Genomic DNA, 27401 nt, shown 5'->3' on the forward strand with positions numbered 1-27401 from the left:
ATGACTCAGGTTATATATGTAGTCATGCATGCCACAGCACAACAACACAAAATAAATAAAAGCGTGACAAAATGTTTATGATCATTCATAACACAATATAAAACATAATTTTATTACTTTTTAAATCTTATGCAGCATAAAAACAAGCTCAGCTCTTGCAAATCCTCCATGAAAACACTAAAATATTCTCCTACTTGTTGTAAACTGCTTTCTTCCTGCTGAATCTGACCAGTCCAGAGGTTGAATTTTCACTTTTAGTCATGTCTGACAGTTTTTTTTTTTTTTAAGAAGATGTTCTTTTTTTTTTTTTTTTAAACAACTTTTTATTACTCAAAACCAGTTAAGGTGAGAATTAAGTGAAGCTCAACAGTCAGGTTTAAATAAAAAAAGATCATTTTTTTTCATAGTTTTGTTACCCAAATGAATGAATGAAGGGCTCTGAAATCGTATTGCACTCCCTGCTCATCAGGAAGTGGGCCACAGAGGCAGAGATGCTCTTACTTTCCTTTTCTCAGAAAGGAAACCCCCAGGGTAGCTGACAAAGTTGCTTTTACAAAAGACCCATGCCTTTAAAATTGTTTTTTTGTATTTTTAGCATGCTCTAGTTGCATTTTTCTCATAATAGAGGACATATAAAGAACATTAAGAAGATTAAATTGTGTTTCTGAACGTTATTACATACAAACTACAATCGGCGGGCCACAAGCTCTCCGCTCCATTCCGATGCATCCACTTGCAGACAAATAGATCCATTAACATCTTTGTTTTCCTCGTCTGAGCTGGAATCTGGCTCATGGGAACTGAGCTGAAACTTACTTCAACAGTTCCGCCCACAACTCAGAAGCAAAATGTTGATGAACCACTGCCACTCTTCAGAAAGTATGTCAGAGAGATATAGTATGTCCTTTCCATCAAACTCATTTTGACAGGTGACCTTTGACCTCCACATTCCGATGTGATGACGTAACAATTTGATATCAATTTGATATAAACTTTATATAACCTTTATATCGAATTTATATAAAGTTTATATCGATTTGATATCAAATTTATATAAAGTTTATATCAATTTGATATCAAATTGTTACGTCATCACATCGGAATGTTGAGGTCAAAGGTCACCTGTCAAAATGAGTTTGATGGAAAGGACATACTATATCTCTCTTATGTCCTTGAAAACAACAGTTTTTTTTTGTCCAAAATAATAACTAAAGGACCAATGGGAACGTTTTACAATAGATCAAAAGATTATCAAAGTGGGACTGTAAATCTAAAGTCTTTCCTGGGGCTTCAGCTCAGCGGGACAAGACCATTGACATATATAGAGATGGACAGAGCCGTGACGTCACCAATAGAAATTACCTTACCTCAGGATCCAACGGTTTTACTTTTTTTGGACCCGACGACGTTAGTAAGCAGTAGTTGGTATGAGTTGGTCTGAGTCATCAGTTCTATGGCAACCAGGAGTGAGCTTGTTGGAAAGCCACGCCCCTTCCATGAAAGGGGGCTCAGAGAGAATGTTTCATTCAAACATTCAAGGTGGGGGCCAGCAGGCTCAGTTTATAACTTGAATAACTTGCGATAAATAAAATATATCATGAAAAAATAAATAGGTTTAGTAAGAACATGTTAAAAAGAGAAAGAATGGTTGTTCTGACAAACATAATGACTGAGTAAAATCTGTTTATTTTTCAATGGAAGTCTATGAGATTTTGGCTTTCTAGGTATTTCCTATTTGGAGGGCGGGGGGGCGGGGGGTGTTAATCAGTCCAGTTCTCTCCATATACTGTCTATGGACATGACTTGAACTCCTGGAAGGCTTCCAGGAGGCAAATGAAAGAGAAGCTCGAGCGGCCTGAACTGACCTTTCTTGTTTATTTCCTCATTCTATGTCAATGGGAGTGCCCTGTAAGCAACTTTGACCCTTTCTGTATAGGATACCTCTGTTGTCATTCCAGACCTTTGATTGGTCCTCGCTCATGTCAGTCAGCTGGACATTTTCAGAGTGATTTATATCATTCGCTGCAGCTTGCTCTCCCTCCTTCCTGCAGACATAAACATTAATCATGAGTGAAAGATGCTATAAAAGTAGATTCTTTTACATTTGTAGAAGGTCCTGGGCCCCGGGGCTGAAACCCTGGTGAGGCTTATTGGTAATGCCGGCTCGCTCATGTCAATATTCAGCGAGGTTTGTTCTTTCATCTGTTCATCTGGACTTTCAGTTGATCTCTTTCAGAAGCATTTTAATTGATTGATGAAAAAGAAACAACTTTTCGAGCAGCGGAGTGTGCGGTAAAGCTGACTTTTCTGCGTGTCTGATGGCATTTTGTTCTCTTTCATTTTCCTCTCTAGGAAAAGCACAACCTCAAGTACCACCAGCCCCTCCCTTCACCCTAACTGACTGCACCCACTGCCCCAGGTTTCTCAGACGCCACCAAGCCTGACGTGCCAAACATCAGACAACCTCCCCTGGCCCCCCCCTTACCCCATGGTGGCCCCAGGGCCCACCCTCTCACTGCTGTTGGCTGTTCTGGCCTGCATGGGGCCCGTGCGCCCCTCGCCCCCCCTGCTGCTCCGGCCCCGGGAGAGAGAGAGGGACTCGGGTGGCATCAACATAGCCGTAGTCCACTCTGGCTCCTCCCTGCTCCCGGAGACGGCGGTGGCGGGAGGCGCGGGGGTCGGCGAGCCAGGTGGTGCGTCCGGTCTGGGAAATGGTCCTGGAGGAGGAGGAGGAAGGGGAGTCGCGGAAACGGCCTCACTGGCAGAGCTGACCGGCATGGGGTCTTTGGCTGCGTCTTCGTCATATCTGGCGGCTCTGGTTGGGGAGACGGTGATGACGCCATCGGGTCAGGCCAACGTCATCTACCTGGCTGTGAATGAGAGCAGTCCTGGAACCCTGCTGCTGCAGCTGTGTGAGCTGCTGGCCACCACGCCCCTGCAGGTAACACCAACCCCACCATTTGTTCTTTTTCAGGCTAGGATTTTAACCAAAAAATACTTTCTGAGAGACCAAACCAAGCTCTCATTTGACCCAAAGCTTTTAGAATTAAGCAATTTCCGATTGACTTCCATGTCAAGAAGTTCAACTGTAGATGGAATATAAATCTAGTAGTTTCTAAATATTTTTTTATGTTTTTTGTATTATTATTATTATTATTTTTGCTTTCTTTATTCTTAATGGTAGAGGATGAATTTGATTGGTGCAGCAGAGAGAGAAAGAGAGCGGACCGAAGCAAGAAGTGAACAAATGAAGCCAATGACTACATTTCCATATACTTAAAAAATAGTTTGACAGCTAAAAGGCTGGAAATACAACATAAAAAATCTCTTTAAAGATGTCATTTTTTTCTCATGGTTCAAACACAAGAACGTCACATTCATGTGACATTTGAGTGACTGCTGGGAAGCTCAAGTTTTGTTTGAAAACGTTAGAATTTGTCCAGATGTACTGGTGAAATATGTCCAAATCACACACAGCACACACACACACACATACACTCACTCAGCTGGTGAAACTCTCTGCATTTGATGTTGTTCTGCACCTCCCATCATTCCCTTCAGAGCTGTAAACAGTTCCCGCTCAACTCTGATGGCAGTCACAATTCAATTATAATGTGAAAGTACACTGCAAAAATCAGGTTTTAAGAAATAGCTCAAACTGAGCATTAAGAGATGCAGTGCTAACTGTGTAGAAGTGATTGTGAAAGTCTCTGCTGCAGTGTTTACATAAAATTATGGGATGTGAACTGTATTTTTTTTTTCTTTTTTACTCATTCAGAAATCAAATATAAAAACCACACATAATTTTATTAATGAGTAAAAAAATGTTTTTTGTTTTAGTCTTTTTAAAAAAAATGTATAGGGTGAATACTTAGTCTCCTTCATAAACCGTAAATCATATTCATATCTTACAGAGTGTGTCAAATTCAGAGGAACGTCTGTTAAATCTACTTTTCTTGAAGAAAAAAGGAAGTTGAGGATATTTAAAAAATATATATTACAGATCGCTCATGTATCAGTTCTTCTACATGAAAGCCTTGAAGTTTCAGAAACTACATAGATATAATATTTTATAACTATTTTGCAAACAAAATAAAGGAAATGTAATAAAACGCTGAGAATTTAAGTCACTTTATTGATTATTTAATCTAATATAAACTGATAAAATTCACATTGGATGTCATTCAGAAAATGTAAAACCAAAAATCTGATAAAATATTATTTGTTCAATGCTCTCCTGTCAACACCACACAGCGGGATCATACAATAAAGAAAAGTGAAAGTAAGGTAATAAATACATATACGTATGTGTGTATGCATCAATGTGCAATAGACAACTCAGAGACTGTCACAGACGGGCAGTCAGCTGGTTCCACTTGCAGCAGGTTTATTAGTTCCGACAGAAAGACAGGGATTAAGTACAACTAAAAGTCCACAAGGCTAAATCAGGGTCAGACAGGCACAGGTCAATAACAAGCATGGGAGTATCCAAGAAGAGACTAGCATTATCAGGGTCCAGGCGAGGGTAAGGGCAGGTAATCAGAGTCTAAGCTGGGTCAGAAAACAGAAGAGAAACGCTCGGTACTGCAGGCAGGGTGGCACAAACAATACCTCGCACTGAACGTGGTTCATTGCGCTGCCTATGTTAATGTGATTGTCAGATAAGGGTCAGTTGAGGGGCCTCCAGAGGGAGAGATAGAGCTCTGAATCCTGCTGAGGACGTTCAAATTTAAGGACAATCTTCAGAATTTACCTGAAGTTGTCTGTAACTCTTACAACCGATCCTAAATTGGTTCATAGATACTATTTGTTTGGTAAAATGTATTTTAAAAAGTTGAGTCATCTACATAACTGTTATATGAAACATTAATAGAATGCATGATTTGACTCGTAGGGAGCATGTGGCAGCTCAACAACAGAGGTCCAAGAATCAAACCCTGAGTCACTCACCATGACATGGAGTCTCCTTCATATTTATGATCATCAATGATTTCAAGATGTAGATGAGATCAGATCAGACTATGGACTGCATGGATAATACCAACCATCTTTCCAGGCTGTTGTGAAGCCTTTGTGGTCTGCAGCATCAAAGATGGCACCAAAACTAATGTTTTCTTGCGTTTATACAGCCATGGATGCTGTTTGACACCCTAACAAGAGCATTGTCAGGGTTGTCTAAAGCCTGTCTGAAGCCTGCCTGAGAGGCTGCTTGTGTGGGTGGGTAATAAATGTTTGCTGCTGTGTGGGGACTACCACCACACTGCCTTGTCTGTGTTATACAGTTCTCATGCCAAACTGAACACGGCGGATCAGGAGGCTCTTGATCACAAAGTGGTAGAACCTCAATGATATTGTTGCTGATTTAGGGGCAACAACAGAGAAAATAGGGTTTCCCTAAACTTCAGTCTGGTCCCAGTGGTGACCAGTAGCTCAAGGTCAGATGACCTGATGATCTGATATGATCCAAAGGTGTGGGACAGAGCAAATCCGAGCATTTTAAACTAATTCTAAAAGTGACGGTGAAGGGAGGAGAGTATGGAGGTGATGTGGTCCTTCTTTGAGTGAGGAGAATTTCTGCGAGGAGAGAAATCAGTGCGGTAGGAGAGTTTGAGGCTGGAGGTGTTGGTGGACCAGCACAGATGTGGGTCCGTCCTGGGAACTTGCCGTTAGCGGGATTTTGTGTGTTCTCTTTCTTCCTCCTGAAGTCAGCAGACTGTAAAGCAACTTCTAAGCAGCAGAACAGCAGGGGGTCTTTTTACAGATTTTTGTAGTTTTGCTTGAAAGGGAGATATTTCTCACTTTTCTAGGAGTAGTTCATGTTAGAGGAGTCAAAACAAATCATGTAGTCGCTTTGCTTGAACTATAGGTTTAGTTTTCTTGGTTTTTCTTTTATTTCTACTCGCTCAAGGTCTTATTTTCCAATGTATGATTTCTTTCTTTTCTTTTAAATTGTGTTTTACCCACAAGTATATTTAAGTATTATTTCAAAAGGTTTGGTCTTAACCACGATGGCAAACATAGACAGTTTTGGTTGTTATTTGGTGTCCATCTTTGAAGTTTCTCATGTTTAGCCTTAATATAAAATAGTTTTGCTTGTTTTAAAGGTGAACATAACTTAGCAGATAAAATGACAAAGATATAATTTTTAGGGCTGTAACGAGTATCTGGGCACTCGGATACTTGTGATCTGCTCCTGAATATTTGAGGATGAAAATTCGCAACGTCCAAGATCGCTGATTCGTAATCTGTATAATTGAAGTAGAGTGTAATAACATATTATGTATTTTTTGCTGTAGAATAATGTTGGATTTTAAGTTTATAAACTAAAACAAAGCTGAATGTAGAGCACCACTGTCACCAGAAGTAAACAAATCTTTGTGTCGGTGAAACTTCCTGTTTTCAAAGTAAAAGTAGAGAGTGCTTTTTTCTCCATTCATAAAATGAGACTGAAGTTCCGCTCACTGACATAAGCTCTTAAAAAACTAATCAAACACTGGAACTTTCGCTCCAGTGTTTAAATTCTTTTGGTTATGGTAACTGTTGACACAATTGACTTCAATGTTGACTTCAATGGATTCTGAAGCGGAGAAACACAGCCTCGCTCTAAATGTCATCAACCTGAATCAGCTTATTCTGTCGTGGGAAAAAAAAAACACTTTTATGCCGGCTTTGCACCAAAATTTAATGTTTAGAGGGTAAAATGATGCAGAATGGAAAGACTATAAAGGGCATTTTTAGGTTTTGGGGTTAAATGATCTAAAACAATAGTGATTTCATGTACTGCTGAACTTAACCAGAGGGTTTAAAAAAAAGTTTAAATAGACAAACACCATTATCTTTTATCTATATCTTTGGGTTTTTTTTTTTTTTAGCAGTTTTGTTGATTCTGATCTCCTACTAAATAAAATTATACATGATGGTGATTAAATACATATAATTTCAATTATCATCCATCTAGTAAAAAGTTACACACACAGCAACAAACATTATATTAAAAAGTAAGAATTGTGGTTCTATTCTTGAATTGTTGAGCTTGATTCATGAATCGAATCAGATCACCACCTAAGTAAAAATCCACAGCCCTAATAATGTTTTCTACTGCTCCTTTTTGGTTAGAAGTTTGATCATCTCAGTGTGAAATTTGGTTTCCTGCATTTTTTTTCCATCGATGACTGAAATAAATGAGCTGTTTTTCTGTTTTTTGTAGTGTATCGTTTCAATTGCAACACCTGCTTAAGTTAACAAGAAACCATACAATTGCTGTTGTTTACATCTTTTTAATTGTGTTGTTCTTTTTTGTGCAAAAATCTTAAAATCAGGCCATAAAAAGTGAATAGGAGTTTTTTGTTTTTTTAACCCACATGTGTCACATTTTCTGCCGTTACCCCTCCAAGGTCAGCATGATGTGACCCCTGAACATCTCACAATGTTCGATTGGCTCCAATGACACACGAGTTCACGAGCGTGTCTTCATTCCTGTCGGAGCACGGCGAGTGATTTGTCATCCGTTTCTTCCATTAGGGCCTGTATTGGCTCTTTCAGGTAGCACTTTGTACGGGACATTTCCAGGTCCTGTCTGGAAGGTGTTTGTACATCAGATGCTTCCCAGCAAGAGCGAAGCTGTCAGCTGCACTTAACTTCAATTTGCTCCCTGAATCACAGCAAGGGAACAGGCGTAAACTTATCAAGCCGCTCGAAATCTCTGAAGATCCACTGCATATCGTTACATGAATCAAAGAGGAAAATTTCATGCATTTAAGCTCTGCTAATGTCATGCTGATGATGTTTTAATCATTACATCAGAGTCCGCTGCAGAGACACAACTCGGATCTTATCTGGAGAATTTCATTTGTTTAATGTGAGCTTGAAAAGCTAAAGACGACCGTCTTGTTATTTCATCAATCATGAACTGATCAGGTCTTTGGGTTCCGCACTGACCTGCAGGAGAATCCGCTCGTTTTGTTTGCGGGAGAAAGGAAAAGTGATGCAAAACTCGTCATCTGTTTCATCCTTCAACCTTTGTGTTGCTTACAGGGCTTGGTGTTTGAGGAGGAGAGGCCGCCGCCGCCAAACCGCGCCCCCCTGGCTCCCATGCTCGAGTTCGTCTCTGCGCAGACGGGGGTTCCCGTGGTTGCTGTTGGGGGAGGAGCTAGCCTGGGCCGCGAGCCACAGGTGAGTAAGGGATTACTCGGCGTTGCGTCATCAGCATTGTTTGTTTCACCACAACAGAAATAAGAACTTGATGCCGATTAAAAGTGAGAATCCACCAGGAGAGAAGTGTAAGCAACAGAAAAAAATACTTTGCCCAAAAATCAAACAGTTTCCTGTTATTTTTCTCCAACTTGATATGCACGAATGTAGGACAGAAATAAGGAGAAATTATCTTCAGATAGTTGGGATCCGCCATCTTTATGTAATGTAACTTTAAATCTTTCCCCCTTTGACTGGAAGAGCATCAATAAAAATAGCACCAATGTTTTCAGTTTGTAGATCAAAAGAACGATTTACATCAGATGAGGAATGTAGCTTGCTACTTTCAAATCAGCCCTTTTGTAACTGCATATTTCAAGGTTTTTAATGCCATGAGGCTGCTCAAACATGTTTAAAGAAAATAGGACAACAACAAAAAGCAATTTAACAACCAAGTTTGCATCAGCATATGCATATTTTATGAAGTAAACAAAAGTTAAAAGTGTTTTCTAAGAGTTAAAAATGCTCCTAAATTGGATTTCTCTCCTAATTTTACATTAAATAGAACATTTATGTGTGAGCTTCACATTTTTTATGTGAAGAAAAAAACATTAGTTTAGAAAATTGATAAAATTATGAAAAAACACAATTTTTGAGGAAAACTTTTAACATTCCCAGTATAAGTGTATTCGACAAGACAATATTATACATGAGAAATATATTTATATATGTATATAACTATAAAAGGACACAAAAGTACTGTGAATGTTAAGACAAGTGATAATTCAGGAAAATATATAAATCAATGAAATTAATTATTTAAAAAATAAAAAACATTTAAATTGAGTCACACCTTATATAGAGTTTAACCATGTGCCATATTTGATCAAAAACATCATTTTTTTGTTTTAATGCTGCTGTCATTTTTTCCATCAAATACTAAGATACACAATTTTGACCAGATTAAATTTAATTTATTCTAATTCAACCAAATGGTGAATTGGTAAAAGAACAGGATCAGAGTTCTTCCTTCTATTCCAAATCTAAGATGTATGTATTTTTGATCTTCAGTAGCCTTTCAAAGGGCTTTGGGGGCTACAGTCTTTTTAAAAAAACAAAAAAGTGACTTAAAGCAATTTCTTTAACACCACTAAAACAAACTTCAGACATTTATCCTATACTTCATAAATTAAAGCTGTTTTTAGATGCAAAGTAAATATTTTAAGCTAAAGACGTGAAAAAACTAAACCCACTTGTGCAATTTTTAATTTGAATTTATGCTTTATGTATTTTTTTTCTTTCCCAATGATGCAAGAAAAAATGTGGTTGCAATGTGAATTATAAAGAGGAAAATAATTGTATTTCTTAATATTTTCTGTAATTAAGCAAACCAATTATTAATATAAAAATATAAAATAGTGATTACAGTAAATGCACAGTGTACGTGTGCTTTCTGCTTTAGACAGTACTTCTCCAACATACGACAGTTAATAAAACCTTGTGAATCTATAATGTTCTTATTGTTATATTTCTCTTTCATTTTGAAAATAAAAAAAATATTCATGTTTTTTTCCTATCATACATAACAAGATCTTTTGTATTTAGTCAGTAAAACTTCTTCATGGAAATTAGGTTTTTGTCATGGGAGTATTGTATCTGGATTAAATAGTTGTTTGCTTTTTGGTTCATTTGTCTTTTATAGCTCACTTGTGGATGAAACACTGAGGTTCATATCAGGGTCAAAACAAAGATAAAAGCTGTCTTTTTTTAGCTTTACAAAAAACTGAAAGATATAGCCTGATTTTTGAAGAATACAAGACCATACTGCATTTTCTAACATACCGTAACCATAATTCACTTTTTGTTTTTATTTAACTTTTAAAAGAGCTACTTTGGATCAAAGCACTTAAAAAGGCTTTGAAAGGCTTCATTTGAGATTCCTTTAGAAATGTGCAATAAAATCAGTGAAGTAAAAGGAAAAATGCTAAAAGTTAAAGAAAAGCAGAAGAAAGCTGAAAATGGAACAGAAAAAATTAAAATGTTAGCAGCAGCTAAGAGAAACATTAAACAGTGAATTAAAAAAAAAAGCTTAAAATGGGTAAATATGCTACTAAAAGGCTAACTTATGAGGGAAAAAGTTACAAAATATTTATTTAATATTAACTTTAAAAAGAAAACAAGAAAACTGATCCTAAAAATACTTGTTTGAAATTGTTAGCCGCTAAATGAAGAGATTTCTGGTTAAAATAAAAATAATTTTAACTAGATTTGGGATGAAACCATGGATAAACTTGATCTTTTCTATGAATATTCCATTTTATTTTAAAACTTTTTTTTTCAAATACACACGGTCTGATTTTCTCGTAATAAGAGGGGCGGCTTAGACAGTTTCCAGGAATCATCGTCTGTAAAAGGCTTGCTGGATTCGCCTCAGTCGGGGTATTTTGGGTTAGAGAATAGCTTTGCACTTGAGGAATGTTTTACAATGAAACTCTAATCAGAGCTAACAGCCTTTGGGAGCCATAATCACGCGTGTTTCTGGCGCTCATCAAGAATCAATCAACCCCGCGTCCATAGCTCTTCTCCAGCCGTTCCGTGAAGTCGGGGCTTTTATTGTTTCTGGTGAGTGGTCAGGTGTGCCCCCCTCCCCCCGCGCTACTTTTCCCTTCATCGATTTATTGTCTTCATCTGACTTTCATTGGGACGGGAATGTCTGATTTATGTTTCACGCTGGAGCTGCGCTCAGCCTCACTCCCGGTTTCAGTTTTGACCTACTTTAGTGGAGCAGAACCTGAGGTGAGTCCTGTCGGCAACGATGGGGGGGGGGATTAAAATTCCCAGAAGTTCCCCCCCTTTGATCATCCCTATGCACACAGATGTAGCCTTAATGTTTAATTTACAGACAAGCCGGCTGCCTCTTAGTTTAACAAGAAAAAAAGAGAATAATGATCATTTCTACAAGAATTTGACGCTAAAGATTCAGTAAAAAGAGGATCTGTGCAGAGTCGTAATGGCAGCTTCAGCCATCAAATGTGGATTCATATGGAGTTTATTTGTGGGCTGAAGTTGAATCCATCTCTTTACAGGTTTTCAACAGTTTGTCTCGTTTTAACTAAAAAAAGCAGCAAAGAAAGAGTCAATGGAAATAAATCCCCTTTCATCCACTGAGTTCTTCCATTTACGCTGAATATGGCTGGAGCTGCAGAGGCAAAAGGCCATCATTGTTTATCTCATTGACACTAAAAGCCTTTAGTCAGAAGCCAAGGTTTTTCTTCTTTTTTTTGACAAAGGTAGCGTCAATCCCGTTAAGAAGTCTCCATCTTTTAGAAAAGAAAAGAAAAGTCAGGCAGACCGCTCAGAGAATAAGGAGTCGGCTGCTCCATGAATATCCATCCTTCTAGATAATTACAGCACATCCACACATCTGCAGTCCTTGAATTAACAAACGCTGCCAGGTCTAAGTGCGTTCAATAAAGTGTCTAGAAAAAATAAAGAAAAGTTCAACTCTTGCTACTAATATTACTGTAGCATTGAAATAGCATTTGTTTCCCCGTGGCCTGAACTCTAAAATCAATGACTCACATCGTCCCTAAACTTCAAGTGAACATGTATGAGAGATTGTCAAACAAGTAATTTGTTGCTATTAATAACCAAGATGTTGGATATTGATTGACGGTGGTGTTTTTCATGAAGTTCAAATCCACATTTAAGTGGACAAACAAGTGCATTTGTAAGAAAAGAAAGAAAAAGAAATGCTTCCAACAAACATTTAACGTTAAAATCTCCCTAATTTGGAGGCCTTCTATGTTTTGCTTATCTTGAGACATACACCGGCATGCGCTGGTTTAGAGCATTGTTTGGTGAGAACATGTTTTTTTTGGATATCACAAAAGGATACACTGTAAAAAGTGAAACATCGGATCAATTAATGAAAGTTTTGTAATGTGCTACATCTAAAAACATTAGCTTTTATATATATATATATAAAAAAAAATAGTTGAGTAAGCCATCAACCCCAAAAAAATATTAGATTTCATTAATTGATCCAATATTTCACTTTTTTCATTGTAGAAAGCTTTAAAAATGAATGAAAATAAACTTTCTAGGTAAATGTTAGGGCACAAATAAATACAAAAGTAATACAGAAGCTTAAATTAGCAATTTTACTCATTTCATATTAAATATATCTATATTTTTTAATATTTATTTTAATATTTCTAGCATTTTTTTATTTCAACTAATATTTTTTTTCACATTTATTTGTTGCCATAATATCTGGGGATTCTGCTTATTTAGCAAAAAAATGTATTTTACTATTATGATTATTATGATTCCTTTTAGTGGTCACTTGCTCATTTCTCTAATTACTTATTTGTAAATGCTTCATACATTGAATATATTTTTTCCCTGTACATGCGGATTCTCATTTTTTGCATTATGTAATTATCCATTCATTTAAGATTTTTTCTTTTTTTTTCTTTTTTTCCCTATAGGATTTTGGCTTGGCTTCTGTCCCTTATTATTTTTTTTAATGCTATTTAGTTTTCTTTTTTTTCTTTTTTTATTTTATTTATACCCCACTGGACAACACATGAACATAACAAAACATACAATAAAACGGCCCTTTAATATTTCATTTTCATAATTAAATATAATGGGTCGTTAAAAATGTCAATATAACAGAATTTCCTTAAAACCTGTAACTCCACAGCTGTTTTTGAACTAACCGACTGTCCTAAATGCCTTTCTCTCATCAGGAGAGCGGCTCCATCTACCTCCAGTTCACCTGCTCCACCATACTCCAGCTCGAGGTCATCTTTGAGGTCCTCGAGGAATATGACTGGACTGCCTTCTCTGTGGTGACCACCCGTCACCATGGCTACGAGGACTTCTTAGCCATGGTGGAGGGTATGACAGACGGTTCCTTCATTGGATGGGAAAAGAAGAGCGTTGTGGTTCTCAACGTGACAGATGACCCCGGCGGGGCCCGAACCAAACGGCTGCTCAAAGACAATGAGTCCCAGGTAGGAGGGTCACGACGCGTTGACTTTGATTGTTCGGTGCGGTTTTGGCGTGAAAGTAATTACCAATGTGTGAAGTCAATTTCATAAATGAATGTTCACAGAACACCTGCCACTCATTTGCACAAGCGTGAGATGTTGAATTCCGTTGCCTGCAGCTTTGATGAAAGTCATTAAAAAAACTCTGCAAAATCTATCAGCAGCAGATGGAGCTCAGAAACAATTAATGCACTATGCAAATACTGTATTAAAAAAGAATTAGAAAAAAAAGTATAAAGTGACAAATAGTGTTCCACACTAGCAACCAAGGACTTTCATTTACAATTAACCAAGATGCAAAACAACACACAGATGTGTCTTCAATGGTTCATTTTTGAATCCAGAACCCTAAAACACGTGTTTACTTAGTCTTTTCCATGGAAGGGGTCCGTGAAAGCTCATTGCTGAAGGCAGTGTGAACGTAGCTTAGGAGGGTCCAATTTTGTTAGTAAATTTAACAAAATAAACATATAAATATGTATAAATATATATAAAAGTTAAGTCTTTTTCAAAAATCTGATAGATTACCAACTAAAGCTAAAAAATGCTAAAAAATTATGAAGTACTAAAAATATCATGAGCTGAACAAGCTGAAGAATATGTTGGATAACAAAAGAATAATAAATTGATCAACAAATGCTATAATATTTGCTAAGAATGTTGCTGTTTTTTTTTTTCTAAATTGCTGCTAATTTCTAAATTTCTGCTAAATTGTGTTTCAATGTTGCATTTCTAAAGATACTTATAAAAGAAGCTAAAGGTTGCTGTACAATGCTAAATTTTCTACATTACAAGCTAACATTGCTAACTAAATATGTAAATGACGAATTATCTTTTAAAAACTGAAAAAAAGCCAAGAGTTGTCAAAATCAAGCCCTTACACTCTGTTTTAGCATGTTCAGCTAACCAGAAAGTATCACATTTTGCAGTTCCTAAAATGTCCACTTGAGGCTGGTCTTTAGAGGAAGAAGATTGCCAAAGGACCCCATTGGTCCAACTGTGCCTCAAAAATAAACTTTTGGACTTTAAAACACTTTTTCTATGTTTAGCAAATTTAATTTTCATCCTTTTTTTTCAGTAAAAAGCTGTTATAACCAATATATAAAAAAAAAGTTGAACCTGACTGATTCAACTTTACACTCTTCCTGACATGTTTTGTTACTTTTTTTATTATTATTGTCGGTGTGATAGTTTTGATTTGATTTTGTATTTTTTTTGTTTGCATAGGTAAATGGGACTGTGACTGTAAAACATTTTTGGTCTTAAAGTAAAGTAGAAAAGAGCTATATATAAGTATAGTCCATTCAACTTTCTTCTATAAGCCATGCCAGTCCGGTTTCCACAGTAATGAACATGCCCTTTATATACAGTTTACCCCCATCCTCCAGGTTAAAGAAAAATCTCATTTGACTCCGCCCCCTCCCTATCCTCATACTGCCTCCATGTTTGTCCACAGCCTTGCCACCTACAATTACTGCCTCACAACACCCTCAATAAGCTTCAACTGGTCCAGAACTCAGCTGCTCAGATAATTACTCCCCCCACCAACATTTCTCCACATCACACCTGTTCTTCAGCAGCTCCACTGGCTCCATGTCAAAACTAGAATTGACTACAAGCTCCTGCTGTTCACCTTCAAAACCATCCACAACCTGGCTCCTCCATACCTGTCCAGTCTCTTTCACATTGCTATTCCCTTCGGTTCGCTCAGACCCCCCCCCCGTCCCTTCGTCTGACTGTTCATCTTACCTGCCTCAGCACCATGGGGGGGCAGAGCTTGCAGCTGCTCTACTCCCCCTAGATAGTAGGAGGAATATTGACCCTTTCTCTGACTTGAAATCAAAAGCCAAACTACGTCTACTCATTATTATTATTATTAGACCTTGGAGTGAGGCATTTAAAAAAAAAAAAAAAAACATCACCTGTTAAGATCTAAAGTCTGATTAGGCACCATCCATACAAGCTTAAAGAGTAATTGATACCGTATGCTAAGGTGGAAAAAATACAAAAAAAGGACTTTATTAATGCTAAAACTGCTAATTTATGTAGCATAGCGTATAGCAACATATTGTAGCATAGCATAGCACAGCACAGCACAACATAATGTAACGTAATGTAGCGTAGAGTAACATAACATAGAGGAACGTAGCGTAACATAACGTGGCATAACATAACGTAGCGTAACGTAACGTAGCGTAACATAACGTAGCGTAACATAACGTAGCGTAACATGACGTAGCGTAACGTAACGTAGCATAATGTAACGTAGCATAATGTAATGTAGCGTAACCTAATGTAGCGTAGCGTAATGTAACATAGCGTAACCTAATGTAGCGTAGCGTAACGTAACATAGCGTAATGTAACGAAGCGTAGCATAATGTAGCGTAGCATAACGTAGCGTAGCGTAACGTAGCGTAACATAACGTAGCGTAACGTAACGTAACGTATCGGTAACATAATATAGGGTAGCATAATGTAACGTAACGTAGCGTAACATAATGTAACATAATGTAGCGTAGCGTAATGTAACGTAGCGTAGCATAACGTAGCGTAACGTAACGTAATGTAGCGTAGCGTAATGAAACGTAACGTAGCGTAGCATAACGTATCATAACGTAACGTAGCGTAATGTAACGTAACGTTGCGTAGCGAAATGTAGCTAACAGAGTTAACAAAGCATAATAAAACATAGCATAATATAAAAAGATCAATGTTGCAGAACAAAAGAAAAAATCAAAGTTATTGGTTGCACCTTAATGCAAAATTTAAATAAAATAAAACGACTGACAATGAAAAAAAATACACAAGGTACAACAACAACCCCCCCAGACAACAGAGACTAATAAATTTACTATTGAAGATGTAAAGAAAAAAAAACAATTTTCCCGTTTAACACTGGAGCTTCTGTGTTTATGTTCTTTGATTAACTGTAGTTTTTTGATTGTTAATCCGATCAACGTAATTCCAGCAGATTGTCAAAGAGAAAAGCGGCATGGAATTATGTTGATCGTGTTAATGGTTGAAAAGTTACAATATGTTAAAGGTTTTGTGTTTAAGCATCACCACTGACGTCTCAGGTGTTAAATGGTTAACCTATAGAAGTTTGTGAAAACTAATGAACGACATGAAAACTTTGAATCAAAGTCTGAAACTGACATTTATTTTTGTTGTTGGAGGTTTTAATAGTCGCACTTGATAAAAATATAACTGAAATGGTCAACTCTAAAAAAAAAAAGAAAGAAACAACAACACAGAGCACAGTGTCTCTTCTGAGCATTTGGGACTTTCTCTATTGATTTCAATGGGATTTGAAAAGTTTTGTAGGAAGTTACCCCAAGTCCTGGCAAGAAATGTCCTTAATGAGCACAACTTTTTGACCCTTAAGAGTTTCAACATTTACAAAACCAGAAGTGAAAAATGACAGTGTCAAGTTCCTTCAAGTTCCTAAAGGAATCCGACCGTGTGTATTCCCAGGAAAGTCCAGCTGTGCTCTGGTGTACTTTTAGCCACACTGTGTAAACCCTTCATTATTCAGGTCCAGACAAAAGGCCGGCTTCAATTATAGAAACAACAATTACCTCAACTGTGTACAACTCAGAGCTGCAGCGTTCTCCAGTGGGTCACTTAATCAAAATGAGGAATGAACGTCTTCTGTATTGTAATTTTACTGAATCTTATAGCCACTAAAGAATTTCTGTATCTTCCTTATAAGCAAGTCTTATCTTTGAAAATCAGTATTCAAATAAGACTTCCCCCTCTCTCTTTATTTAGATATTACCATAAAAATGTATTTATATTCTATTCAGCTTTCATCTTTGAACTGTTTTTACAAAGAGCTGACCCTTGTTAAAGTAAGGTCTGTGTGAGCCAGATAATAAAGCCGTTAACTGTAAGAGAATGTACCAAAGCAGAACAATGTCACCAACTCTTTTTATAAACTTGAATAATTGTCCCCTCCTATACCCAATTATTACTATTATTGGGGATGTATTTGTGATGTATATTTACAGGAAAAGAAGTATATTAGATATAGTAAGACATCTAAGACATCTTCTTTTTCAGCAACCGGATCAGCTGATAGTTGAAGCATGGGACTCCAGACTGCTGTTCTGTCGCTGCATGCAAAAAACATTTTGGTCCCAAAATGTCTCGACAGTGGATTAAAAAAGAAAAAAAAACTTTATTCCATCAATAATTAGCTCACTTTGATTAGTGAAGGGTTCTGGTTGTGGTTAAAGGTGTTAAGAAGTTTGTCAGGGGGTGGAATTAACAGATAAACCAGTATAAGATCATAAACACTAAAACTCGTTAAGGAGACAGAAGGGGCCCGAACAGTGAACCCTGAGGTATCCCAGCTAGGATTATTACAGTGTCTTAGGCAAATTTTGAGTTTAGCTAAGATTTTAGTATTATACTAACTGTTTTGTTAAAATTACACCTTTTTTTTTAGTTCTTAAGGCAAATACAGTTTAGTTAATATTTTAGCATTATGCTAGCTGTTTGTCAAAATTATACTTTGTATGAGTCCAGATAGTTCTCTCCAAATCTAATAATTTAAAAATCAATGCACTAAAAATTTCCAGAAGTATTTGCAAAAAACTAGCATGCATCGATGCTCACTAGATTAGCAAATATGGAGCATTACGGTCGAACAAACAAACGTGCTTATATGTATTTTTTAATAAATCATCCACATTTTCTCCATCAGAACGCAGTGGAGTCATAAAAAACATTGTGAAATCTTCGTATTGATTCGATTTTGACTTTGTAAAATCTGTGACGTCACATCTGTCATTTAAAAAATTGAAAGAAAAGTAGTGAGCATCGTGTCCAAATTGCCTTTAAGAAGGGGTGTCCAAATCCAGGCCTCGAGGGCCGGCTTCCTGCTTGTTTTCAAGAAATCCAATCTCATCTGCTGCTAATTACCTGGATCAGGTTCATTTGGCTAATTAGAAGTTTCAATGGGAGGCTGGTTGGAAAACATGTAAGACACCTGACCTGGTCTACAGCTTTGTGGAGCATTGCAAAAACAAAACTGTTTATTTTATTTTATTTTTTTTGATAAAACCAGAGTATTGTGTTGATGTATTGATTGATTCATCTATGTTGCGATGCATGCATAATAGAATGAATCACCGTCGTATCACACTCCTCCTTCAGCTCAATTTTAGTTGTCCTTTTCTGTTTTCATACACCAGCTCTTAAGGTTTTTTTTTTTTTTTTTCCACATCCAGGAAGCACTTAATTTAAACATCCTGAATACACCCCAGACGAAAAATCGAATTCTCCATAAGATTCTCTTCCTAATAGCATGTGTGCAATTTTCAGTGGGCATATAGGTCCCTGCTGTCTGCTGGATATGTCAGCAATCTTTCGGTAAACAAGCTCCTGCTGCTGCTGATAATCTGACCGCAATAATGGGAGCTGGAAAGCTCCCAACAAGGAACCCTATGAGTCAAAGCTGCAAAATTGTTTTTTATTGGTAATTTATTTCTAATAAACCACTTTATAAAAGGGTTTCTTTGTTTATAAAGGACATTTAATCCTAAATGCAAAATCCAACATTAAGCAAAATGCTCAATTTAAAGCATGGTATTTAATTTTTCCGGCTGGTGCTGTCATTTTGTGGTGTTGTCATGTCATAATAACATATGAAGACCCAAAGGAGTCTAAATGACATTTTTTTTTTCCAAAATAAGATTTTCAGTCTTTGAGAAATGACACAGGCACTAACAGGGTGATTGATGGGCTGCAATTTTAGAGGACTCCATCTCCCATCCATCAGGGGAGGAGAAGACTTTCTATCAAAAAGCAGGAAAAAGCCCCATTTGGGAAATTCAGATTCCATATGTAAAGTCAACAAACATGGACTTGCTCCGAGCCGACCTTGAGTAGGAGGATCTGCGTCAGCTCTCCATCCTGTGAGTAAGAGCGGCGAATGAGAAGCGGGTGTTCCACATACCACGCGCCTGCTGCTTCTCCTGTCAGAAAATTCTCCGTCGTTTCGGAAAACGAGGCTTCAAGTTTTCATCAAGCACTTCCTGTGGGCAATCACCTCAAGAAGTCGAGCATCGGCTACTTCCTGTGCTTTTGTTTCTTTTTCTCAATCTATATCTATTTAACCCTTTAACACCTAAATACAATATCTCTTAAATGTTTCACACAATCAATGTAATTCCAGCAGATTCTGAAGGAGAAAAGCGGCTTTTCTCCTTCAGAATCTACTGGAATTACGTTGATTGTATTAGCAATTTAAAAATTACAGTCATTTTCAAGGATTTATTTTAGCTTTTATTTACCTCTGTCCTCCTTTAGCATCTCTCCGTCTCTTAATTTCCCCTCCAGGTCCGCCTTCTCTACTGCTCCATGGAAGAAGCTGAGCTGATTTTTCGGGCGGCCTGGGCGGCGGGTCAGGCCGGGCCCAGCCACATGTGGTTTGCCGTGGGGCCCGCCCTCTCCGGGTTGGGCCTGGAGGGCCTGCCGAAAGTGCTGTTTGCCATCAGACCGCAGGGCTGGCGGGACGAGCCACGCAGGTAAGAGAGCAAAAGGACTTCCTGCTTTTACTAATTTCAAAATAAAACTAACTCTCACAAAACAAAGGTAAGCAAACAAATCTTTTCAACTTAAAAAATGCCAAAAAATCTTGTTTGTTTGACCTGAAAGACATTGGAATTTTGTGAAATTTTGCAGCATTCATCGACATTCTAGAAAGATGGAACAATTTTAGAACTTTTTTTTTTTAACTTTACCCAGTAAGGATTTTTGGCTGTTAAACGTTATGACATTGTCAAAAAAATGTGGACAGGTGAGGTTAGTCTTTCAAAAATGCAATGTTTTCTGCTGCCTTTGGACCTGTAGCTGCATCAGAAGCTTGGAAGGAGCTAAGCTTTCCATTTCTCATCACTCTTTTTACAACTTCAAAATGAGGCTAACAATATCAACACCCTTTTGGGGCCTAGTTGTCCCTGGATTTCTGCAATTCAAGTTTACCAAAGCATTCTACTTTCTTAATAATAATAATAAAAAAAAAGAAATAAGATACATTTCTTGGTTTATTCCGCTTCTTCTACCCCAAAAAATAAAAAAGAACCAACTCAACATTGTCTTCCAGTTTCTCATAGATTTTTCTTGGTCCTATATATTTGCATTTTTTATTTTTATTCATAATCTTCTGCATTTTTATCATTGTTTATGCCTAAATATTTAATAATTTCATCCAAGATTCCAAATAAACATTCGCCCACCCACCGAATGCAGGTGAAACTTTAATTTGACTGATAGATAAAGAATCTCACCAGCCACTTTGGCGGGTGAGTCTTTGTTTATGAAGGTAAATATGTGCCAAAACACACAAGCTCAAATATCACACACACAAGCTAGAATCACACACACGTTTAACTTACACACATGTAAAATTGAATGTGAAGTTGCAGGAAAAAGAGGTACTTGTAGAATATAATATGGACATTTGCATGACAAAAACCTTAAGTTGTGTGTAAAAATGTTATAATGTGAAGAAAATCCACACAAGATTTAACTTGAGGTTGTGGGGAAAAAAACAACTGTGTTGAGTTGTGTGTGATTCTAGCTCATGTGTGTACTGTTCAAGCTTGTATGCCTTGTCAGCTTCTTCCTCCACTCTCCATAAACATCCATCCCAGAGTCAATTCAAACATTTAATTCTGACTTTATTGCATAAATTTAATAGTCACATATGTTGAAGCATGGGGGTGCATTCAGGGGTTGCATGGAATTTCCGCGCACATGTTCTTTCATTAAGAGGTCGCTATTGCAATCAGGTCTGCTGGTAATTTCTAGCATTTGCTCACACTGATCTCAGCCAACAGGTCATTGTAACTCTTTGAAATGACTAAAACTCACAACACACTTGTTTGTAAAAAAAAACAATTACACACAAATGCAATATTTTACACTTATTTTTTTCCATGCTTGAAATTTTTGGGAAAAAAATGTACAAAATTACTTTAAAGCAAATATATTATTGTTAGTATAGTTATTAAACTGTTATTTTTTTAATCAGTTTTGATCTTTACGCAATTGTTGAACATTAAAAAAAATTGTGATTTGAAGAAAGTTGATTTCTAAGACTGTTTTGGTTTTGCAACAGATTAATTCTCAACTGAAACTTTATAAATAAAGGGAATAATTGTTTTGCTTTCAAATACATAACTTCATTTTTTTTTCCCAGTTACATTTTTGCTAGTAAAAATCTAATTTGGCTGGTAGACTTTGAATGTTACCGGCCATCCTGGAACCAGAGGAGTTGATTTAAGGCCCTGGTTTCATCAATTTCAATAATTTTTGTTGAAACTCTTCCCTTAACTGAGCCTAATTGAAGGTACTGTTTTGATTTAATTGTATCCATTGTTCTGGTTTAAGTGGATTTATTTTAACAACACTGTAGCTGTGAGGACACTTGGAAATTTCCTGACAGAAGTGTAATAATTTATAAAAATCTAGCAAAATGAGCACACATATTGAGAAATTTGACTTCCCATGTGTGGTTTCAAAATAAAACTGATATTCACACTCATGTTTGCCATAAAGGACAATTTTTCCAAATTCTTCATTTTAGCGTCTTTTTTTTTTTTTGATATTGTAAGACATTTGAAAATACTGACATCTCGTTCAACTCGACCATCTCAAGTTCAAACTAAACTTCTGATCCACACTTTTGTCTTTCATTAAATGATAATTAGGTATTGGTTGCATATCCCATAGTTCCACTTTTATTGTGGCCGCTTCCTCAGCTGAAGACGGAGTTTACGAGGATTAAATGAGTTGTGCAGCGCTAAGCCTCCAAGGAGCCCAAAATCCAACCTGCTGCTTTTAAAAATGCATGAGGACCAGGGAGAAAATAAACATTCCTGTTCTTTATCCCCAATAAACGCAGTGTTTTTCTCTCCCTGCTGCATCACACAGGGGCTCCTGCTCCATGCATGATGTGTTCTCTGTGGGATTGACCTAATTTTACCACAGGGATTTGTGTCTGCCTCAATCTAAACACACAAGTGAATTGAGGTGAAAAGTAACACTTTTTCAGGTCTTCACTGAAAGCATTTATATTTTTTTGTTACTTTTGTCTTTAAAAAAATATGTATTTTGACACATAACTTTGATAATATATATTTAGTGAAAAAGTCACGTTTAATTATAAAATTGTTGCCATAGTTTCTTAATCTTATGTACTAATTAACATTTTTAATTAAGTCCTTTCTTAAAATTAAAAACAAGTAAAAAAATGTAAATAAAATAATAACATAATTTCTAAACTTAAATATAACCTTTATGAAATTCTGTCATTTTGCCACCACACAGACAGTCCAACATTTTTTTTCCCCTACATTACAATATATCTCATTAAAAAAATAATTTATGCTTACATGTCAACATATTAGCTTGTATTTTTTAAAGGATTTCACAATTATACAAGGATATTGGTCATTATTACATTTAAAAAGTCAATATTCATGGCTTTGTGGCAGAAACTTCAACATTTAATTAATTTAAAATAAAAGGTAACCACATCAAACTAGATGTAGATACAAAAAAGATAACATATCGGCTGACCTGACAACTGAAAACCAGACACTTCAATACACTGAAGATAATCAATGAAATAAAGAAGACTGTGAATGGTTAATCTGAACCTGCTGCGACTGATAAGAAAAACAGAAAATAATTTCACTAAATATTTTTGCTGAGTCACACTCTTGGCTGGTTTACTTTGTTAAAAACACAACAGACATTGTGTGCCAAAACCATTTGGCTTCAAGAGTTATTTTTTTTCTTTTTCCTAATGAATACATTTATGCTCAATTCAAGTTTAAATGTGTGAAAGATTTTACTTTTTTTGTAACAGCAACATTATTGTTTTTTTATTCAAGTGTGTATTCTTCAGCAAATGTTTCATTTGTTTATCTTATCAGCACTTTGGATGTGACAAAAACCCAATATCGTGCAGCGACAATGCATTTTTGTTTCATGTTGATTGACTTTTTTTGCATTATTGCACAGCTGACAGAACTGCAGAAAAATGTGACAATTTTGATGATTTTTCACATAAATTCAATCTTTTAAAGGCCGTAAGACCAGACACTATATTGTTCAGTGAAGGCTGTGCTGTTGTTTTATAGAAGCTGTACTAATCATCGTGTCCAGTCATACTTTATTGTTCCGTATCAAAACTTTGCACATTAAGATAAATAAGATTTTGCAAAAAGACATTTAATAAAGAGTAGATGACTTATCCTGCATGATTTTTGAGTTCGGATCAGTGCATCCATGGGTTTTGGGCATTCGTGGGTGAATTGATTGTTCTAAATTGTCACTTAGTGTGAGCCGTTTCTTAAGGCAGGACAAAAATAATGAATAAAAATGTACAAAAATGTCTTGAAATGTTTCATAAATTAAACATGGAAAGCAAAAAAAAAGAAAAGAAAAAAGAAAGAATTGTAAAAAAAAAAAAAAAAAAAACAGCAACATTTCTTGAAATAGTTTAAATCACTGCTGTCTTTATTAATAGATCAAAGACTTGTCCAATAATAAACTGTCCTGAGAGCAAACAAATATTCTTGTTTTTATTTATTTGGAACATGAATAGATTTAAGTGACAATGTCACAAAAATGACACTCATAATAAAAATAATAAAGTAATTAAAGGATTTATGCAAGTGCTCTGCAGAAATAGTTTTTACTGTTACATTAAAATTGAAGTAAAAATGATGAAATCTGTGATTTTTAAACCTGTTTAAGATATAGGAACATACATGATGCTCCGCCCACATTGAAGCATCATGACTTTAAACTGTTTACTACAATAACTTAGCAATAATTTGGCCAAAAAATTCCAGAAATTGACAAAAGCCAAGAAATGCTGTTGCAGTTCCTCAAATGACCTCTGGAGGCAGGTTTCAGGAGGTTTCAGGTAGGAAAGAGAACCTTAGAGCGATAAATACAGCAGGCGAGAAGCATGAGCTTCATTGAAGAGGAAGACCAAAAAGGAAATTAGTTAACCTGCCTCATTTCATTTTCATAAAACACTGCTATTTGTAGATTATATTTTTATATTAAAATTCAGTACAATTATTATAACAAAATATACCACAACCTCCTCCTCCAGGGCACATTATTTTGATTAAAGCTCTGCGAGATCAGATAGAAGATTCCTTGACATATTGATCGCTTTTGCATTGTTTGTCCTTGAAGTAATGAAATTGGAACTTAATGTCCAGGACGCTTCAAAGTCAATGCATTTAAAAATATGATTCTGAAGTCGTTGATCCACAATCATCTATGCTGCGGTCAGACCTGCCAGACATCATTTTGGGGGATTTCTTTTCTAAAGGAAACAGATGTGCAGGAGGATGCACTAGTTTTGTTGCTGTGTCATCATATATCAATGTTTCCATATAGTATTTCATATTTCTGAGTTTTCCACTAACAGTTTTATGATCATGATCAACCACAACCTTTAAAAAAATAAATACCAATAAATGTATATTTTTTGGCCACGACTCCCTTGTAAAAGAGATTTCTTAATCTCAATTTGGCTTCATGGGTAAATAAAGGTTAATAAAAACAAATATTATTAATTTATCAATAATGCAATACAAATAAACAAACAGAAAATGCATAGTATGTTCCAGTTTGTTTTCTGTTCATGTTCACTTTGTTCTTTGAGCTCCTGATGTCTTCAAAGTCAGTCAAACGTTTTTGGGCGTGTGGATCATTGCATCTGTTCTACTTCCATGTTTGATGGGATGTCAACTTCAAAGCATTATGGGTACTCTGGTGGTTTTTCCAAGGAACCAGATTATATTGTAAATATTGTACTGTCATGTTACAGAAAAAAAAACAACAAACTGGTCAACATGTTAATTTTAGGGCTAGAAATCGATCGAAAAATGGAAATAATTAATCCCAAACCTGAAATAAATTAAGTGCAATTCTTTTTAAAGTATTTCCAAGCCACTTATTATGTGCAAATAATCACAATATGAAATTACACACAAAAGTGTACATTTCGAAAGTTTATTTTTAACCCTTTGGAACCTCAGCTACCAGAAATAAGAATTTCTCTCTTAACATTACTGCTGTCCATTTGACATTTTTTCCGGAATCTGTTTTTTTTTTTTCAGCTTTCCTTTTTTCTCATAAATTTTCCTTATTGTGTTTGTGAAAAATAATAAAAGGTTTTTGGGAGTTTCCCCAATTTTTACACAACTCTGGTGCTTGCTGTACAAGAACATTAATGATGGTTCCCATAAAAAATAAAAAATAAAAAAAAATAAATAAATAAATAATCGGTTTCCTTGTTGTTGGATTTCTAATAGCAGACACCTCAATTAGGCTCCGCCCACCACAGCGGATCTCTCCATCAGATCGACGTTCATCTTCCACCTCATTCATTAAAATAAAAGATCGCTTTTGTCCAAAAACTACAAATACATGCAGTATTATCTCTTGAATCTAATGAAATCTCAATCAACAAATATAAACAAAAGTTTATTTTAGACAGAGTTTTATTGCGCTGATCTCACAGCTGCACGACAGGACGCCTGAGGGCGTGAATAAATATTAACATGTTCATTCTGTTTTGATTAAATGTGTGCGTTAACGCGTAACGTTCACAGTACTTGTTATTTTTTAAACATATGCTCCAATATTTTCATTGCAGAAACGATAACGTATTCATGAACAGATGAATGTTGTATTTTTTATGCAGAAGCTTCCCCCACACTGTCATCCTCAGCAGACGTGACATTCTGTCAGCAGCGTCAGATGAGGCCTAGAAAATCCTCATAATCTCACGTTGTTTTGTTTCTGATCCCGCAGGCGGATTGCTAAGGGAGTGTCTGTGCTCACACACGGGGCCATGGCTCTGCGGAGAGACCAGGGGGCCACCAGCCGGGCGCAGTACGCCGGGAACTGCCAGAGCGACGGCAACAACACCCACCGAGTGCTAGACAGGATCAGGTGAGAGCGGCGGCGGGCAGAGGTGCGGATGGGAATGCTAATGGGGAGAAGAGTAAACGGAGGCCGGCAGCTTGAATCCAGCTGAGTCACTGCAGCCTGAGAGAGAGCTGAGCTCCAACGGGTGAATCGGTGAAGCGTGGATGAATGCAGATGTCGCACAGGGATTTGCTTCATTTCTTCCTGTTAAAAAGTATTTGTCTCCTGATGATTTTTTCAATTGAAGAAAAAGGAGAAGTCACTCAAAACTCTGTAGCCTATGAGAGCTGAATGCGTGAAAATACGTCACTTTGTAGAAATCAGAAAAATGTGTTGCAGTTGATTTGTTTTTCACGAGGACGGAGGATCGTAAACAAGCAACCACGGTACTTTAACCCCTAGGCACCTATTGATGCAAATATGCATCAAACCAATTCAGCTCCAAAATTACCTTAGCTTGGCATCTACATAAATACATGTTTTGAAATTCAGGCATCAATGCTGCACACTTGTTAAGCTGCATTCACAGTGGACGCGGCGGGGGTGACTTATGCGGGGGTGCTTATGATCTTGACGCCCCTGCGGCAGAGCAACCGCCAAAGTTGTTCGGGAATTCATTTGTTTTTACGTCATGGAAAACATGGATGATGTTGAGCGAGTAACTTGGGTTTATATGTTTTGGAGAGCTCTTTGTATGTGCCGGCTGCATGGTGCCCTAGGCTAAAAGGTGTTTTGGCTCCACCCCACAACAACACCATCATAACGGCCCGGGACAAAAACAACGTAGCTACCTGGAATATGATGCAAAAGTATTTATTTTCATTTTCAAATCTTAAGATAGATCTTCAGCTTGCATGCTAGTGACTGAGCCCCCATTCAGTTTCAGAGCAAATTTGAACCTATAAAGCCTGTAAGTTTACTACCTTTTGAGAGAGGCATCCCACATACATTGTTAAAGGTTTAAAAAAATAAAATAATATAAAAAGATCGCCAGTAAATTAATCTTTTTCAACCAAAACAAGATAATTTTTTGATCAAAATGCAGGGGTGGGGTCAATTTCCAAGCAACTAATTGTTAATAAAACAGACAAACCTCTGCTTTAAGCCAGTTTTCCTCCTCTTCCTTCCTTTTTTTATCTTAAAGTTGTCCCTGAGGGCTCGTTTCCCTGCTTTTT

At 36.6% G+C, this 27401-nt stretch overlaps 1 protein-coding gene across 1 annotated transcript in view; it reads left to right on the plus strand.

The window, feature by feature from the left end:
• Window positions 1–27401, plus strand: part of grin2da (glutamate receptor, ionotropic, N-methyl D-aspartate 2D, a) — a 247266-nt gene that overhangs the window by 101220 nt on the left and 118645 nt on the right. The window contains exons 2-6 of the mRNA XM_024298168.2: window positions 2353–2941; window positions 8035–8172; window positions 12948–13214; window positions 19597–19784; window positions 26110–26250. Coding sequence (XP_024153936.1) covers window positions 2489–2941; window positions 8035–8172; window positions 12948–13214; window positions 19597–19784; window positions 26110–26250 — 1187 coding nt within the window. The 5' untranslated portion in view covers window positions 2353–2488. The remainder of the gene's footprint in view (window positions 1–2352; window positions 2942–8034; window positions 8173–12947; window positions 13215–19596; window positions 19785–26109; window positions 26251–27401) is intronic.

The sequence above is a fragment of the Oryzias melastigma genome, linkage group LG11 (assembly GCF_002922805.2).
Source record: "Oryzias melastigma strain HK-1 linkage group LG11, ASM292280v2, whole genome shotgun sequence".
NCBI lineage: Eukaryota > Metazoa > Chordata > Actinopteri > Beloniformes > Adrianichthyidae > Oryzias > Oryzias melastigma.